General features: G+C 58.9%; 1 protein-coding gene across 6 annotated transcripts in view; it reads left to right on the forward strand.

The window, feature by feature from the left end:
* Window positions 1–10,631, forward strand: part of LOC122363758 (stromal interaction molecule homolog) — a 45,143-nt gene extending 34,512 nt beyond the window's left edge. For 3 of the 6 annotated variants that reach the window (XM_043333370.1, XM_043333368.1, XM_043333371.1), the window contains exons 6-14: window positions 139–308; window positions 1,132–1,266; window positions 1,492–1,659; window positions 2,828–3,092; window positions 3,383–3,451; window positions 3,953–4,123; window positions 7,059–7,317; window positions 8,116–8,242; window positions 9,897–10,631. In XM_043333370.1, the coding sequence (XP_043189305.1) occupies window positions 139–308; window positions 1,132–1,266; window positions 1,492–1,659; window positions 2,828–3,092; window positions 3,383–3,451; window positions 3,953–4,123; window positions 7,059–7,317; window positions 8,116–8,242; window positions 9,897–10,127 (1,595 nt within the window). In that variant the 3' untranslated portion in view covers window positions 10,128–10,631. The remainder of the gene's footprint in view (window positions 1–138; window positions 309–1,131; window positions 1,267–1,491; window positions 1,660–2,827; window positions 3,093–3,382; window positions 3,452–3,952; window positions 4,124–7,058; window positions 7,318–8,115; window positions 8,243–9,896) is intronic. The other 3 variants (XM_043333374.1, XM_043333373.1, XM_043333372.1) reach the window with 1 other exon arrangement.
* The last annotated feature ends 2,973 nt before the right edge of the window (window positions 10,632–13,604 follow it).

Consider the following 13,604-nt stretch of genomic DNA (forward strand, 5'->3'; position numbering starts at 1 on the left):
GTGAGGGACGCCCCGTGTCCCCAGACTCGAGTAACCTGGTGAGGGACGCCCCGTGTCCCCAGACTCGAGTAACCTGGTGAGGGACGCCCCGTGTCCCCAGACTCGAGTAACCTGGTGAGGGACGCCCCGTGTCCCCAGACTCGAGTAACCTGGTGAAGGACGCCCTGCTGCTGACACTGCTGCTGGTCGTCTGCGTGGGCTGCTGGCTGGTCTACCGGCAGAACCAGAAGTTCAAGCGGCGCATGCTGAAAATGACGGCCGACATGGAGAGTCTGACCAAGGCCGAGCAGACGCTGCTCGGACTGCAGGTGGGCGGCGCCGTCTGCCGGGGGGGGGGGTCTGGGGGGTCTCTCCGGGTGACTGGGTCCGGGCTCTGTGGGGGGGATCTCTGGGGACGGGTCTGGCCGGGGAGTGGGAGGGAGGGGGAGGATGGATAACCGGGATAAGGGACGGGTGTGGGGGCTCGATGTAGGGTGGACGATGGAGGTCAGGTGGCGACGTCTCCGGGCCATGGAGGCTGGTCCGGTCCGTCTCATATACCCTCACAAGCCTGTCGCGTGCACCGTAGGCAGATGTGTGTCTGCGTGTGTGGCGGCAGTTCCTCAGCAGCCACCGGTCTGTGTCTGGGGGCTATGGGCTGCTCCACACAGACCTGCTGTGTGTATAAGGTACCTGCGTCGGGTTTGTCTGTATGGAGCGGTCAGCCGGCGGTGACGTCTTGCCGTCTGTGCAGACCGCCGTATGTCCCTTCCACTGTGTTTCCCGGTGTCTCGCTGTCACCGCGTGCGTCTCGCTGACCGTATGTGTCCCACTGACTGAGTGCCCCGCGACTGTGTTCCCTGCTGACTGTGTGTGTCCCGCTGACTTGTGTGTTCCGCTGACCGTGTGTGTCCCGGTGATTGTGTGTTCCCTGCTGACTGTGTGTCCCCTGCTGACTGTGTGTGTCCCAGTGTCCCGCTGACCGTGTGTGTCCCGCTGACTGAGTGCCCCGTGACTGTGTGTGTAGCTGACCGTCTGTGTCTCACCGACTGTGCATGTCCCTCTGACCGTGTGTGTCTCACTGTGTGTTTCCCGGTGAGCCGCTGACCGTGTGTGCCCTACTGACCGTGTCCGCTCCCCCGTCCCGTTCAGGTGGAGCTGGACAGGGCCAACAAGGAGAAGGAGGTGGTCTCGTCCCACAACCGGCACCTGGAGCAGCGGCTGACGGGCGGCGACAGCGACGCCGTCGGCGCCACAGAGCTCGAGCGGCTCCGGTCACAGGTCGAGGTCAGTCGGGTCACAGGTCAGCTGCCGAGTTCAGTCGGGTCGCAGGTCAGCTGCCGAGGTCAGTCGGATCGCAGGGGTCAGCTGAGGTCAGTCGGGTCGCGAACGTTCTGCTGACGGAGGTTCTAACTGTACCGCCCCCTGTGACCGTATCCCTCCTCTGTCAGGTTCTGACGGAGGTTCTAACTGTACCGCCCCCAGCCACTGTATCCCTCCTCTGTCTGTCAGGTTCTGACGGAGGCGCTGCGCTCCACGGAGGCCGAGCTCGAGGACCGCTGCTGGAACTGTCCGCCGGCACTGCAGCACTGGCTCCAGCTCACCTACGAGCTCGAGCTGCGCGCCCACCAGAGGAAGCGCGCTGAGGCTGAGCGACAGCTCGAGGACGCCAAACTCATGGTGAGAGCGCCAGCCGGCAATTATGCTGGCGGCCCTCTGCGTTGTGGTGCTCCGCAGGGCTGCCGGCAGCTCTGTTTGAGTTCTGAGGCACGTTCTTGCCCCTTTGTTCGCTTCTTTTCACGTCTGGCACAGTGTGGAATGTGGATGTCTGCTGAGGTACTGTTGGGGAGAGTGGGGCAAAGCGGCCACCCGGGGCAAAGCGGCCATCCATCGTTTTAGCCCTCCACAGCTGGCGTCAGTTCCAATTTATGATTTCCAATTATACTTCTCTTTGCGGTCGTTCGAATGAGCCAGACCGGGGTTTCAGGCCCATCGCCATTGTTCTGTGAAACACGGAAAAGCATTTCTTGTCAGGTTACCAATTATGTTTACAATTTTTAAATGCTATTTTATTCCATAACCGTTTGGAATTTTTACAAGCGTTTTTGTCCATGCATTGCGTGGTTATCGTATATGCCTTCTACCAATTTTAATGCTTTTTACCCCACTAATAGCTGAGCTGGAATATTTTTGTCTCGGACGGTAGCGCGGGGCAAAGCGGCCGGGGCAAAGTGGCCAGCCCCCAATTGGCCATAAGTTATTTCCATCTGGATAAAAACATTATTTATATTCAAATGTGTCGTCATGCATTCATCTTGGCCACTTTTCGGTTACATGAGTTACCAAATTATGCAATTAAATGTTTTTCCAAGAAAATTATTTCTTTCTTTAGCAATAGGTGGGAAGATAACAAAGTAAACATCCATCTTCCCTTAAACCTTGTCACCATCAAATACCCTAGTCGTGCATGAGGCAACTATTCTGTTTCTCATATCGGGACTTGAGAAGTCGCCAGTGGCCGCTTTGCCTCAGGGATGGGGCAAAGTGGCCAATATGCTATAGGTTTAAAGTTTTGTCAATATCTCCCATATGTGAACGCCTTTGGAAATGAAACGCAGTTGGAATAAAAGACAATTTAATAGGGATCACATTGGTATAGAAAGAATCTTTCCAAGTTTAAAAATCAAGCGTCGGCATCGTTAGAAACGTTAGGGTGGCCGCTTTGCCCCACTCTCCCCTACGGTAGCACCTGGCAGAGGCCCGTGTTTGGTGTCGTTATCGGCCGCTGTGTCCTGCCGGCACTGGGCCGCCACCGACCCGCCCCCTCCCCCCCCCCCCCCTTCGCCAGTGTGACAAGCTGCGTAAGAAGCAGAACAGCCTGTACGGCGCGCTGGTCTCCACGCACGGCCGAACCGTCAACGACGTGGACACGTCGATCGTACACGCGCGCCGTGCGCTGCTGGAGGTGACGGAGGAGCTGCAGGAGCGCACCTACCGCTGGCGCCAGATCGAGCTCATCTGCGGCTTCCAGGTGGTGCAGAACCCGGGCCTGCCGTACCTGGAGTCGCTGACACGCACCCTGCAGCGCAACATCAGCAGCATGCCGCGAACAGGTCAGTGGGGGGCCGGCCGGTCGACTGGGGAGGGACTGTAGAGGGCTGGGCTGGACTGGACTGTATGGATCAGGGCTGAGCACTGTGGTCAGCTGACGGGATGTACTCTGGAGGGCGCAGGGGCGCAGTGCGTATCGCTACTCCGATCAATGGTCGAGAGTGATGGAGATGCAGTGGTCTGTACCGCGCTGGGGCTGTTAAACATGCCTTATGAACTTGTTTAACTTTGCAGAAGTCATGTTTGTGTAATGTAGACTGGTGTTTTGATACGGCGGTCTGCCCGGTTTCAGCCTCGTCGCTGCGGAAGTCTGACGAAGAGCCGGACGCCGACAGTGTTTCTCAGTTCGGACAGAGTGCGAGTGAGTAGCTCTGTCAGTCAGTCCTCTGGGCTGTGGGAGGGGGATACCCTCCGACCCTCCGAGCCGGCGGCGTCCCTATTGTCACCGCGGTGCGGGCTGTCCCGGGGTCCAGGAGGCTGAATTACTCGATAACAGCTCAGCCACTGCGGGTCTCTGTGCGTTATGTATGACAGCCGAAATCTGTCGTGAAATATGCCGGGTATCTTTTTTACTTGTGCCTTACCAATTGTATTAGGTGTATTGCAGTCCCTCACGTACGTCGTCGATGCAATGCCCAGTAGGTAGGCTTTAAGGTCAGAATCCCTAGCACATCACAGTGTTCCGGGTAGACCGGGCGCCGTCCCTCGGCGCGCTCCGGTCCCTCGCCCACCCGTCTGACGGCCGGTGGAGCCCTGCGGACCGGTCCCGCCCCTCGCCCACCCGTGTGACGGCCGGTGGAGCCCTGCGGACCGGTCCCGTCCCCCGCCCACCCGACTGACCGCCGGCGCCCTGCGGCTGCAGTCTCCGAGCTGGTCAGCCAGTCGGCGCTGCTGTTCCTCAACTCTGGCGGCGGCCCGGTGCCTCCGGCGGCCGCCGCCGCCGCGGCCGCTCCGGCGGGCCTGCCGCCGGCGCTGGCCGAGCGGCGGCGCCGGCTGCGGCGCGCCGACACCACTCCGGCCCTCCTCTGCGGCGGTGAGAGAGGCGCGCCGAGCCGCCGGCTTGGGGCGGGCTGTGTGCCGCCGGCTGCTGTGTGTGCACTCTCTGTGGGCCCGCCGCTGACCGCGCTGACCCCGCCGCGGGCGGTGTGCTGTCGGCCGGCCGCCCCGGCCCGGGTAGTCGGTCCGGCCGGGCCGCGCACGCTCCCCGTCTGGGTATCGATTGGTTTTTGTCACCCTGTCGTAGCAGCGAGCTAGCCGTAGTAGTCACGTATGCCGCCGCCGGCGCCCAGTTATTCTGTTGCAAGGCTAGTTTGTGTCCACCTGTATGCCGCCACCGGATAGTTTTTAGTTCTCGGCACCGCAGTCACCCCTGCAGGCGGGGCGGACCTAGCTGCTGCTGATTTGCACCCCGCTTCTCCTCCGTTCAGCGTATGCTCGTGCCTGCATCGTACCGCACGCCTGAGTAGAGAATATCTGAGTTACGTCAGAGTCTGACATCGGCCGGTCACCGCTGCGCCCGTCATAAGGTTGGCTCGGACCCGAGCGCCACTCTAAGTGCGCCATTCGCCCTAGTTTTCCCGGAATGTGAGGGACGCTGACGGAAGACCGGAACGCTCCCGGGCCCGAACCACCAACTGTTCCGGTCAGTGCTTGACCATTGGCCGATTACCGCTTAGATCCGTGTTAAACCGGTCAGCATGTGCAACTGCAACCGTTCAGTGAGACGTCTTATCTTTGAGTGTACGTTTCAGTTCACATCCCGTGCGAATTGCTGTAAGGGTCTGGTAGTAAACCTCAGTGCTGGTTTGATTGCGTATTGGGTAATTTGTGCCCTGAGCTAGGGTTTAGGCGATCGATTTTGTCCTACGTTTGGTCGGGTAGTGTCTGCTGGGTGTCCGCTCGGCTTAAGTCGGATTGTGTGTATCCGTGGCCCGCCGGGGCTTGGTCGGGGTGTGTGTTCGGGGCTCAGCTTTGGTCGGGGTGTGTCTGCTCGGGGTTTGCTCGGGGTGCGTCGGCTCGTAGCCCGCTCGTGTTTGGGGTGTGCCGGTCAGTGCGTGCAGCTGGCGTCTGCCGGCGGGCCGGGCCGGGCCGGGCCGGCGGTGTCGCCAGCTCTGCGGAATTTTGGCACCGTGCTGGCTCAGCTATTCGCCTTCCCGGCCACTGCGGCTCGGAAATACGCACCGACGCGGGCCCGCCGGACAGGTAGGCCGGCGTCCTGTCGTTACGCCGCGCGTGGCGCCGCCGTCACAAATGGACGTCGGCCTTGGCCAGCAGCTGCCTTTTGGGCGCGGCTGTTGGCGCCGCTGCGACTATTTGTGCGTGGATGGGGGGGGGGACCACAGACCCCTTCCCAGTAGGTGTGCGCAGTGGGAGCCCCCTCCTGTTCAGTAATCTCTGTCTTTCGGAGTACTAATTGTGCCCGTGTGTGTGTTTAGGAGACCACTGTCCCCGTCCCGCCCCGGCATTGCTGGAGCCGGGGAGAGCCAAGGTCCCTTCCCTGGGTCGGTGCGTCTGTTTCGGAGCACTTCCCCTGCCAAGGTGTTTTCTGAACATGTGTCTTTGGGGAGAGCCGCTCAGTCCCCGACCGGTTACTTACGGTTGTGTCGTCGGTTGTACTTACGGTTACGGTTGTACTTACGGTTACGGTTGTACGGTGGTCTGAAAATGTGCCATTTGGTGTCTTGCGATGTGTTCGTTATACATTGAACTCTGGGAAATTTGTGGAGCTGCCAAACAGAAGAATATAGTACAGTCCTGTCTTCTTAAACGATATCAAAGGATGAAACCTGTTATCCCAGTTAATGTTTCGGAGCTCGTCGCGCTTTAAGATTGGATGTGGAGCTTTGGAGCGATTAACATGTGATCATGCTGAAAACAGATGTCCAAATGCTGAGCGCCCAACGCGTGACCTCTGAGTCCAAAAATCGACGGAGGATGAGCTCCGCTCATGACTGTGTGTATCTGTGTACGTAGTTGGAGGACGTCCGGCGGCCCACAGCTTTCTAACGCCAGCTGCGGCGGCCGGTGCGCCACCTGCAGATAGTTGATAACTCCGGGCGGCGGTGTGCCGCGGCGGCCCGGCCCGGCGGGTGCGGGCGCCGCGTGCCGCCGTCCGCGGGGCGGCCGGTCCGCCGCCGACCGGCGTCCCCATAACTCGGCATGGTGTGACACCGCTTGGAATGCACATGGAGCTCCGCCACCGTGTGGTGGCTGCGATGTCATGGTACCCTCACCCGTTACCCGTCCTTACCTGTTTACATTGTCGCATGTGTTGGCTGACTGTTTTTTGTTAACGTAGACAATTGTCGAATGTTGAAGTTGACGATCTTTTGCTGGATTGAGTACGGCACTATTGTATTTGTTTATCGTCAACCCCCTGCTGCTAGGGGGTTGACCTCCCCCCTTACCATTGACTCAGTCTCGTGTTTATCACTTGTCTCGCCATTCGTGTCCCGTTTCTATCCTGTATTCGTCTCTGTGCCTCTCCGTGTCCTGTCCTCGTCTCCGTGTCCTGTCCTCGTCTCCGTGTCCTGTCCTCGTCTCCGTGTCCTGTCCTCGTCTCCGTGTCCTTTCCTCGTCTCCGTGTCCTTTCCTTGTCTCCGTGTCCCTGTTCTCTGTCCCACTCCTTCGTAGCATATCCTCGTCCCCTGTCCCACGAAGGTCTCCACCTTCCCCTCTGGTTCCGACCCCTGTCTTAGCCGAATATCGTCCCCTGTCTTTACCATGCTCGCTATGTTTTAAACTGTCAACTGCGTGTCCGCCCCAGCTCTGACCTGACCTGACCGGCCTGACCCTGTGGCAGCCTCTGCAGCCTCTGCGGTCAGTGTTCTCCCGGCTCTGACCTGTCTGTGTGCCGCCGGCAGCCTCTGGTCTCAGTGTTCTCCCGGCTCTGACTCTGACCTGTGTGCCGCTGGCAGCCTCCGCTCTCAGTGTCCTCCCGGCTCTGACCTGTCTGTGTCCGCCGGCAGCCTCCGCGGTCAGTGAGCGCTCCAGCTCGTCTCGGCTGCTGGAGCGCGACCCCAGCCAGACCTCATCCATCCACGAGGTGCCCTCGGCCGGCCGGCTGCACGAGGTCAACTCCAGCTCGCGGCTGCTCGAGCGCGACTCGAGTCAGTCGAGCTACGGCTCGGTGCGGCTGCTGGAGCGCGACTCGAGTCAGTCGAGTCACGGCTCGGCGCCGGACGGCGAGACTCGGTCGCCAGACTCGATCGCTGCGTTCGCCGGCAGGTGGGAACGCGCGCGCCGCGAGCGCCAGCCTCTGATCGAACGCTGCTGAGGCTGCAGACTGTGGGAAAACATTCAAAGTTTTACTGTTTGATCATCCGAACTCTTTTATTTCTTCCTGTGTAGCTTTTAGATTTGTAGCTGGCTGCAGGTTGGCATATGACATGCACAGTATAACGGCTTAGCATAGTGAATTGAAAGCCGAGGTTAGTACGAATGTATTTTGCTCGAAACCGCAATAGGTGTTATTATGGGTAAGCAGAACGACAGCTTATACTTGAAGCAACACCAAATAACCACTGTAGTTGCTGTGGCCAATTAGTACCCAAGGTGTTTTTAGGCCACATATGGGAGCCGTGGGTACGTTTGCTCGCTCTGACCGTTGCCGCAACTGTCGCCCTCTGTGTTTTCTGGTGTGTCGTGTCGTGTCTCTGTGACCCCTCTTATCGTTCCCTGTATGTCCCAAGTCTGAAGCCGTCCGGCGGCTCGCTGCAGTGGCTCCTCCCTGTGTTTTACAGTGTGTTTCAGTTTTTTGTTTTACAGTGTGGTGTGGTGTCCCTCCCCTCTGCCCGACCCCCGGCTGTGTCCCCAGTCTGAAGCCGTCGGGCGGCTCGCTGCAGTTGCCCCCTCCCTGTGTTTTACAGTGTGGTGAGGTGTGGTGTCCCTCCCCCCTGACCGACCCCCGGCTGTGTCCCCAGTCTGAAGCCGTCGGGCGGCTCGCTGCAGTGGCTCCCTCTCTGTGTTTTACGGTGTGGTGTGTCTCTATGACCCTCTGACTGGTCCCTGTCCGTATGTCCCCAGTCTGAAGCCGTCCGGCGGCTCGCTGCAGTCCCGCCTGCCGGCTGGTCAGCAGTCGCCCTCCCTGCGGCGCGGCAACATGGTCAAGTCGCACAGCCACGACGCGGCCGTACCGACGGCAAAGGACGAGGTGAGGACGGACGGGGGGCCCGGAGGGCAGCGGTAACCCGCACTGGGCTGTATTGTGGGGTGGACCGTGGGCCGGACAGTGCGGAGTGCTTTACGAGAGACTTCTGTCCATAATGTGTCACCGGGTATGATGTAGGTAGGGTGCTCTGTTCCTATGAAGACGGACGGACTGTACCATAGACGGTGACCGTAGCACGGACGGGCGGTAGTTTTGTCGACGGACTCCCCGCCAATCAGTTGATCTTAAAGGTAGTGTGCCAGCTTTCCTGGACCGTATGGAGTTAATGGCCCAGATAAGGAGAACCGGATTTTTAGAACTTATCCATACCTTCAAAACTCATGGAAACGTCTTAAATTCTTCAAATTTTGAGTACCCCAGTGCGAAATTCGCCCCGACGGGTTGTCGGTCGTACCCCAACCACATTTCACACCACTATGAACAATAAATGCACACACTGAAATCGCTATTACCGATATGCTCATCCAATCAAGTTTCGATAAACCCGTTCATCATCAGCTCCTGCGGTTTCGAACACGCCTGTTAGGTGGTGCGGTAGACCGCGCCCAAAGCCAGGGCCCCGGTAACGTGAGGTAGCCGAGTCAGGGCAGCGTGCGCTGATCCAAGCCGGAGCCGCGCGTCCTCCCGGTGTCATGTGATAGCCCGGGGCTGCCCGCGGGGATGTGGTAGACCGCGCCCAAAGCTGCGGCCCCGGCTTGGGTCAGCGCACGCTGCCCCGACTCGGCTACCTCACGTTACCGGGGCCCTGGCTTTGGGCGCGGCTTCTGCTCATACTTTGTGGTGCGGTGGTGGTGCGTCGGGCTGCGCGCTCTGACTTCGGCCAAGAAAAATGCGTCAGCTGATCATTGTCATTTCTGCCACTTGCGTGTGGTGAAATGGGGTCATAACTTATGAGACGGCTTTTTCATATCAATTATTTTACATAAAATCATATTTCAAACCATAAATAATGTTCGACAGCCAAATAAAAGAAACAATACCAATACAGGCTTACAGTTTAAGGCTCGACATTGTGTTGTCTACGATTAGACAGCTGATAACTCATTCCCGTACGTCGTATGGTCGTAACACTATAATGACCTTTGCTTATTGTCACTTGTGCGCCGCATTCGCGATTGTTGCCGACGCTTGGCCGACGCCTGTTTGCAGGTGAGCCCACTACAGTTGTTATACATATCGAAAAACCGATAAACTTTTAGGCGAAAAAGGCAGTATTCCAGGCCCATTTTTGATTTTTTTGCGATATTAGGTAAAAACAGAAGCTTCTTATCCTAGGAAAAATAAAATGGGAAATCTTTCAAAGGTGGCACACTACCTTTAAATTGTCCTGCACTTGATATTTGGCCTACGCACATCCGGCTGTTACTTGTTCAAAAGGTGGGTGTATTTCGTGTAATTGACTTACTACACATCTACTGCACGCGTCAAGTGTCTGTGCGCCGCCACTCCTGACTTGATTTTGTCCAGGCGGTCGTCCCTTGCCCCGCCCCTGACCCGGGTCTGTGTCCCTGGCCCGGGTCTGTTATCTTTACCCCGCCCTTGACCCTGGGTCTGTACTGCCCCGCCCCTGATTCCTGTCTCTGCCCCTGTACAGTACTCAGCACCGGCCCCTGACCCTGCTCTGTGCCCTGTCCAGGCGATGACGCGTCTGGTGTCGCGCTCGGAGTCGGCTCTGGACAGCTCGGCGGCGGCGGTGGCCGCCTCCCAGCTGGGCCCGCGCCTCCGCCAGGTGGCCTCCAACACGCCCTCCACCGTCGACGAGGAGGACGCCGGCACCGACTCCAGCTCCGTCGCCGACGACGCCGACCACCGCAAGACCAAGCGCAAGTTCCTCATCTTCCGGCGGCCCAAGTCCAAGGCGCAATGACGTCGGCCGTGACGCCCCTAGCGGTGGCGGGTTCCACTCGAACTACGCAAACTGTTGATAGGTGGCGCTGGGTGCGGCTGGCGTGGCGTGCCGGCCGCACCGGCGTGTTAGGTAAATATATCGACTTTGTGACAATAAGCGCGACATTTAGGTGCTGTACACCGGTGCAGTGTGTGCGGGACAGATCTGGCGCGCCGCGTGATGCGCCGCCCGCCGCGGCCGCGCACAGTGGATTCCATGGATCCACTCGGCGATCAAAGGTATAGTGTTTGGGCCGGGTGTGGCGCTCGGTGCCCGACTCCGGTGGACTGGGGAACCGCCCCGTCGGTCGGGCGAGCCCTGTTGTTGGACTGCGTGATACTCGCCACCGGCCTGGATGACGTCGGATGACGTCTGGACGGCGCCGGTGCCTGTGATGACGGCCGGCGCGGCGCGGCCTGCTACTGCTCTCTGTTGTTGCTCGGGGAAGGGGACGGTCGGTGATAATAAACTGAGCGCCATCAACAGCCCGCCTGTGATCAGGGAGATCGCTGTGGTGAGTGGGTGAGACCAAGAACCAGCTACCACTAAACCTCACTCTAGACGACGGGCTCAGCCGGTGGAGGCAGTCCTGGTGTTGGGGTTGAAACGTTTTGAAGTGGCTGAAGGTGAAATTTGGCCCAAGCAGGCCTCGCGATCCCCACCGTGGACTCGTGGGTAGGGCTCCAGCAGCTCCGGGCGCCGTGCCGCCGTTACTGACTGTCAGTCGTGATTCGATGATGCTGGCAACGCCGTCAGCGGCTGGGGAGGCGGCAGCTCCGCCGGCGGCGGCTGAGGGAGGCAGCTGCGCTGGCGGCTCGGTACCCTCAGTGGCCGGGTCGGCCGGTGGCAGCTGCGCCGGTACTGCCGGTACCCTCAGCGGCCGGGCCGGCCGATGGCAGCTGCTCCGGCGGCCCGGCACCCTCAGAGGCCGGGTCGGCCGGTGCTGGCAGCTGCGCCGGCGGCCCGGCTCGGCGCCGAGCTGCCGCTGATTACCGCCCGTATCATTAGGCGCCGATGCCCTATCACTGCGCCAGGCCGTAATTACACCGGCAATTATCACAGAATTCAGCCTAATCAAACCGTTATCAAATGGCCTAATTAGAGTGCTGCGCGGACGCGGCGGACGCCCGTTGTGGGCTGACTGGCCGGCCAGAAGGAGCCACTGCGGTGGTGGCGGCTCCAGCTGCCGACGCCGCTCAGCTAGTGGCGGCGAGCAGTTGTCGTTCTTGTCGCCTTCGGCGGGCGGAGAGTGAGACCGTCCTATGCCCGTTACCAAGTGCATCTGTCAGGTGTCTTGTCGATGAACATTCGTCCTCGCGCATGGGCACTGGGCAGACCGCCACCTGCCGTCTGGTCGGTGAACCAGCCCCGTCGGATACACACTGCTCGTCAGACTGAATTCCCCCCTACAGTCCCACGGGCTAAGGTATCCCATCCCGACACCCCGCGCCTCCCCGCGCCGCTGGCGTCACCCGATCGCCCGCCACTCGTCTGACAGGAGTCGTCTCCGCTCGCAGCGGCGCCACGCCACGCAAAACTTCATTAATTATCGCGTGTCATCAGTGTACGGTAAACAGAGTTAATTGGAAGTGCTGGCGGGCGGGGCTGAAATCTGAGACGCTCCCCCTCCCCCCCCCCTCGAACGGTACCGCGCCGGGACTCGCACCTCTGTTCCCCTCCCCTCCCCAGGACGCCGACCGGGCGGACCGACACCGCACCGGGCCTACATCCGTGTCTTCTTCGCTATTTCAAGTACAAATGCTGAAAATAATGTGACGTCCTAAGAACTGTCGCAATATTTTCAGTGTTTTAAATTGCTACATCTCAGGTAGTTTTAGAGATAGTCTGGCCGGGCTAGAGCTCTTTCGCTAGCATGCTCTCGATTGATCTACAGAGGGCAAAAACGACGGTTCGGGTTGACAGTATGTTTTACTTCAATAACTTTTGTCTCAATTGGTGTATGCTTAGGCGTCACCAGAGATTTCGAGTTGAGAGAGGGGGAATCAAATTTGATGTTAATTTGTGTTGTTTTTAAGTCGGTTCTCACTCATGTTACATGCCTACATACATACATACCTACCTACATGTATCATTGGATAATGGACATGCGCCAATATTCACATGATGCATAGTTCACCATCAGGCATCAATAGACATTCGTATATGCGTTGCAATTAGGTAATCTGACGCATAGGTATATGTGACCTTCTTGGATCGGCTCCAAATTTTCAAGAAATCGGTCGCTAGCCCTGCAGTGGTATGCCATCCATCTGACTCTGATTCCCCGTCGTCGCCGTTGTCGCCGCGGGGTGTGGCTCGGGGCCGTCTCGAATTTCGTGTCCGCGCGGCGCGTCTGTGGCCGCGCGCCGCTGACAGGCGCGGGGTCCGCGGGGCGCTGACAGGCGGAGACCGGAGTCGGCGCCGCCGTCCACTGGAGACCACCGGAGACGGGCGCGCTCCCGCGGGGCGCTCCGGTTCGCGACGCGTCCCCCGCGCGTCGGTCACGATTACCGGCGAGATGGTCCGGGCAGCTCGGTCACGCCGGCGCGGTGAAATGGACGGGGGGAGACCGTGTGTACATACAGATACAGTTACCGGCTTTTTATGGAGTGAACACGGGTGTAAGCATAGGTATGTAAACTTGCATGTTATTAAATGTCTGCCTACTTTTTTAATAAAAAAATGGAGTCAGTGAATGAGGTCAACATTAAAAATAACGTTTCTCCATGATATTTGGATAATAATTAACCAATAAATGAAGTCAAGAATGAGATGGATTCGTTTAGCCAGCCTCAGCTTGATTTCAACAAGTGCAGATGCTTATGGTGCTTATGGAAAACGCACGCTTCTGTAACTTGTCAGTGTTGTTAATGCTTCCAATCTGCTAGGGCCGGCTCTTCTTCCCATTTCGAGCATCTGATGGTTTTTGGCGCTCGCCACCGTCTCGGAAGCGCATTAAGTGCCCGAGAGAATGGAACGAACGGCTTCGGACAGCGGTCAGGGTGGCGTCCACCATTTGTTCCCGGAGGAAATGCGCCGCTGTCACCGGCGACGGCCGGTGATTTGAAACGACGAGCGATGGCGGGGAGGCCGCCGGCCACCTACCGCCGCCGTCCACCGCCGTCCACCGGCGTCCACACTCCACACTCACATTTAGTTGAGACGGCGAGCGATGTGACCGGCCTAGCGGGGAGACCGCCGTCCGCACCATCCACCCGTCCACCTATCGGCCGCCATCCGCGCCGTCCACCGCAGCTTCCACCGCCGATTCCACAGGCGTCCACAATCGTCCACCGTCAGTCTCCGGCCACTATCCAACAAGTCCGTGAGGATAACCTGATGCCGGCCACGTAATAGTCCGTTAGTGGGACATGTTCGATTATAAGATGTAGGCATACGGACAGGTACGCAGGTGTGAATTACGGTTCAGTGTCGCCTGATTATGGGGAATCTTGA

The sequence above is a fragment of the Amphibalanus amphitrite genome, unplaced genomic scaffold, assembly GCF_019059575.1.
Source record: "Amphibalanus amphitrite isolate SeventyFive unplaced genomic scaffold, NRLGWU_Aamphi_draft 000638F_arrow, whole genome shotgun sequence".
NCBI lineage: Eukaryota > Metazoa > Arthropoda > Thecostraca > Balanomorpha > Balanidae > Amphibalanus > Amphibalanus amphitrite.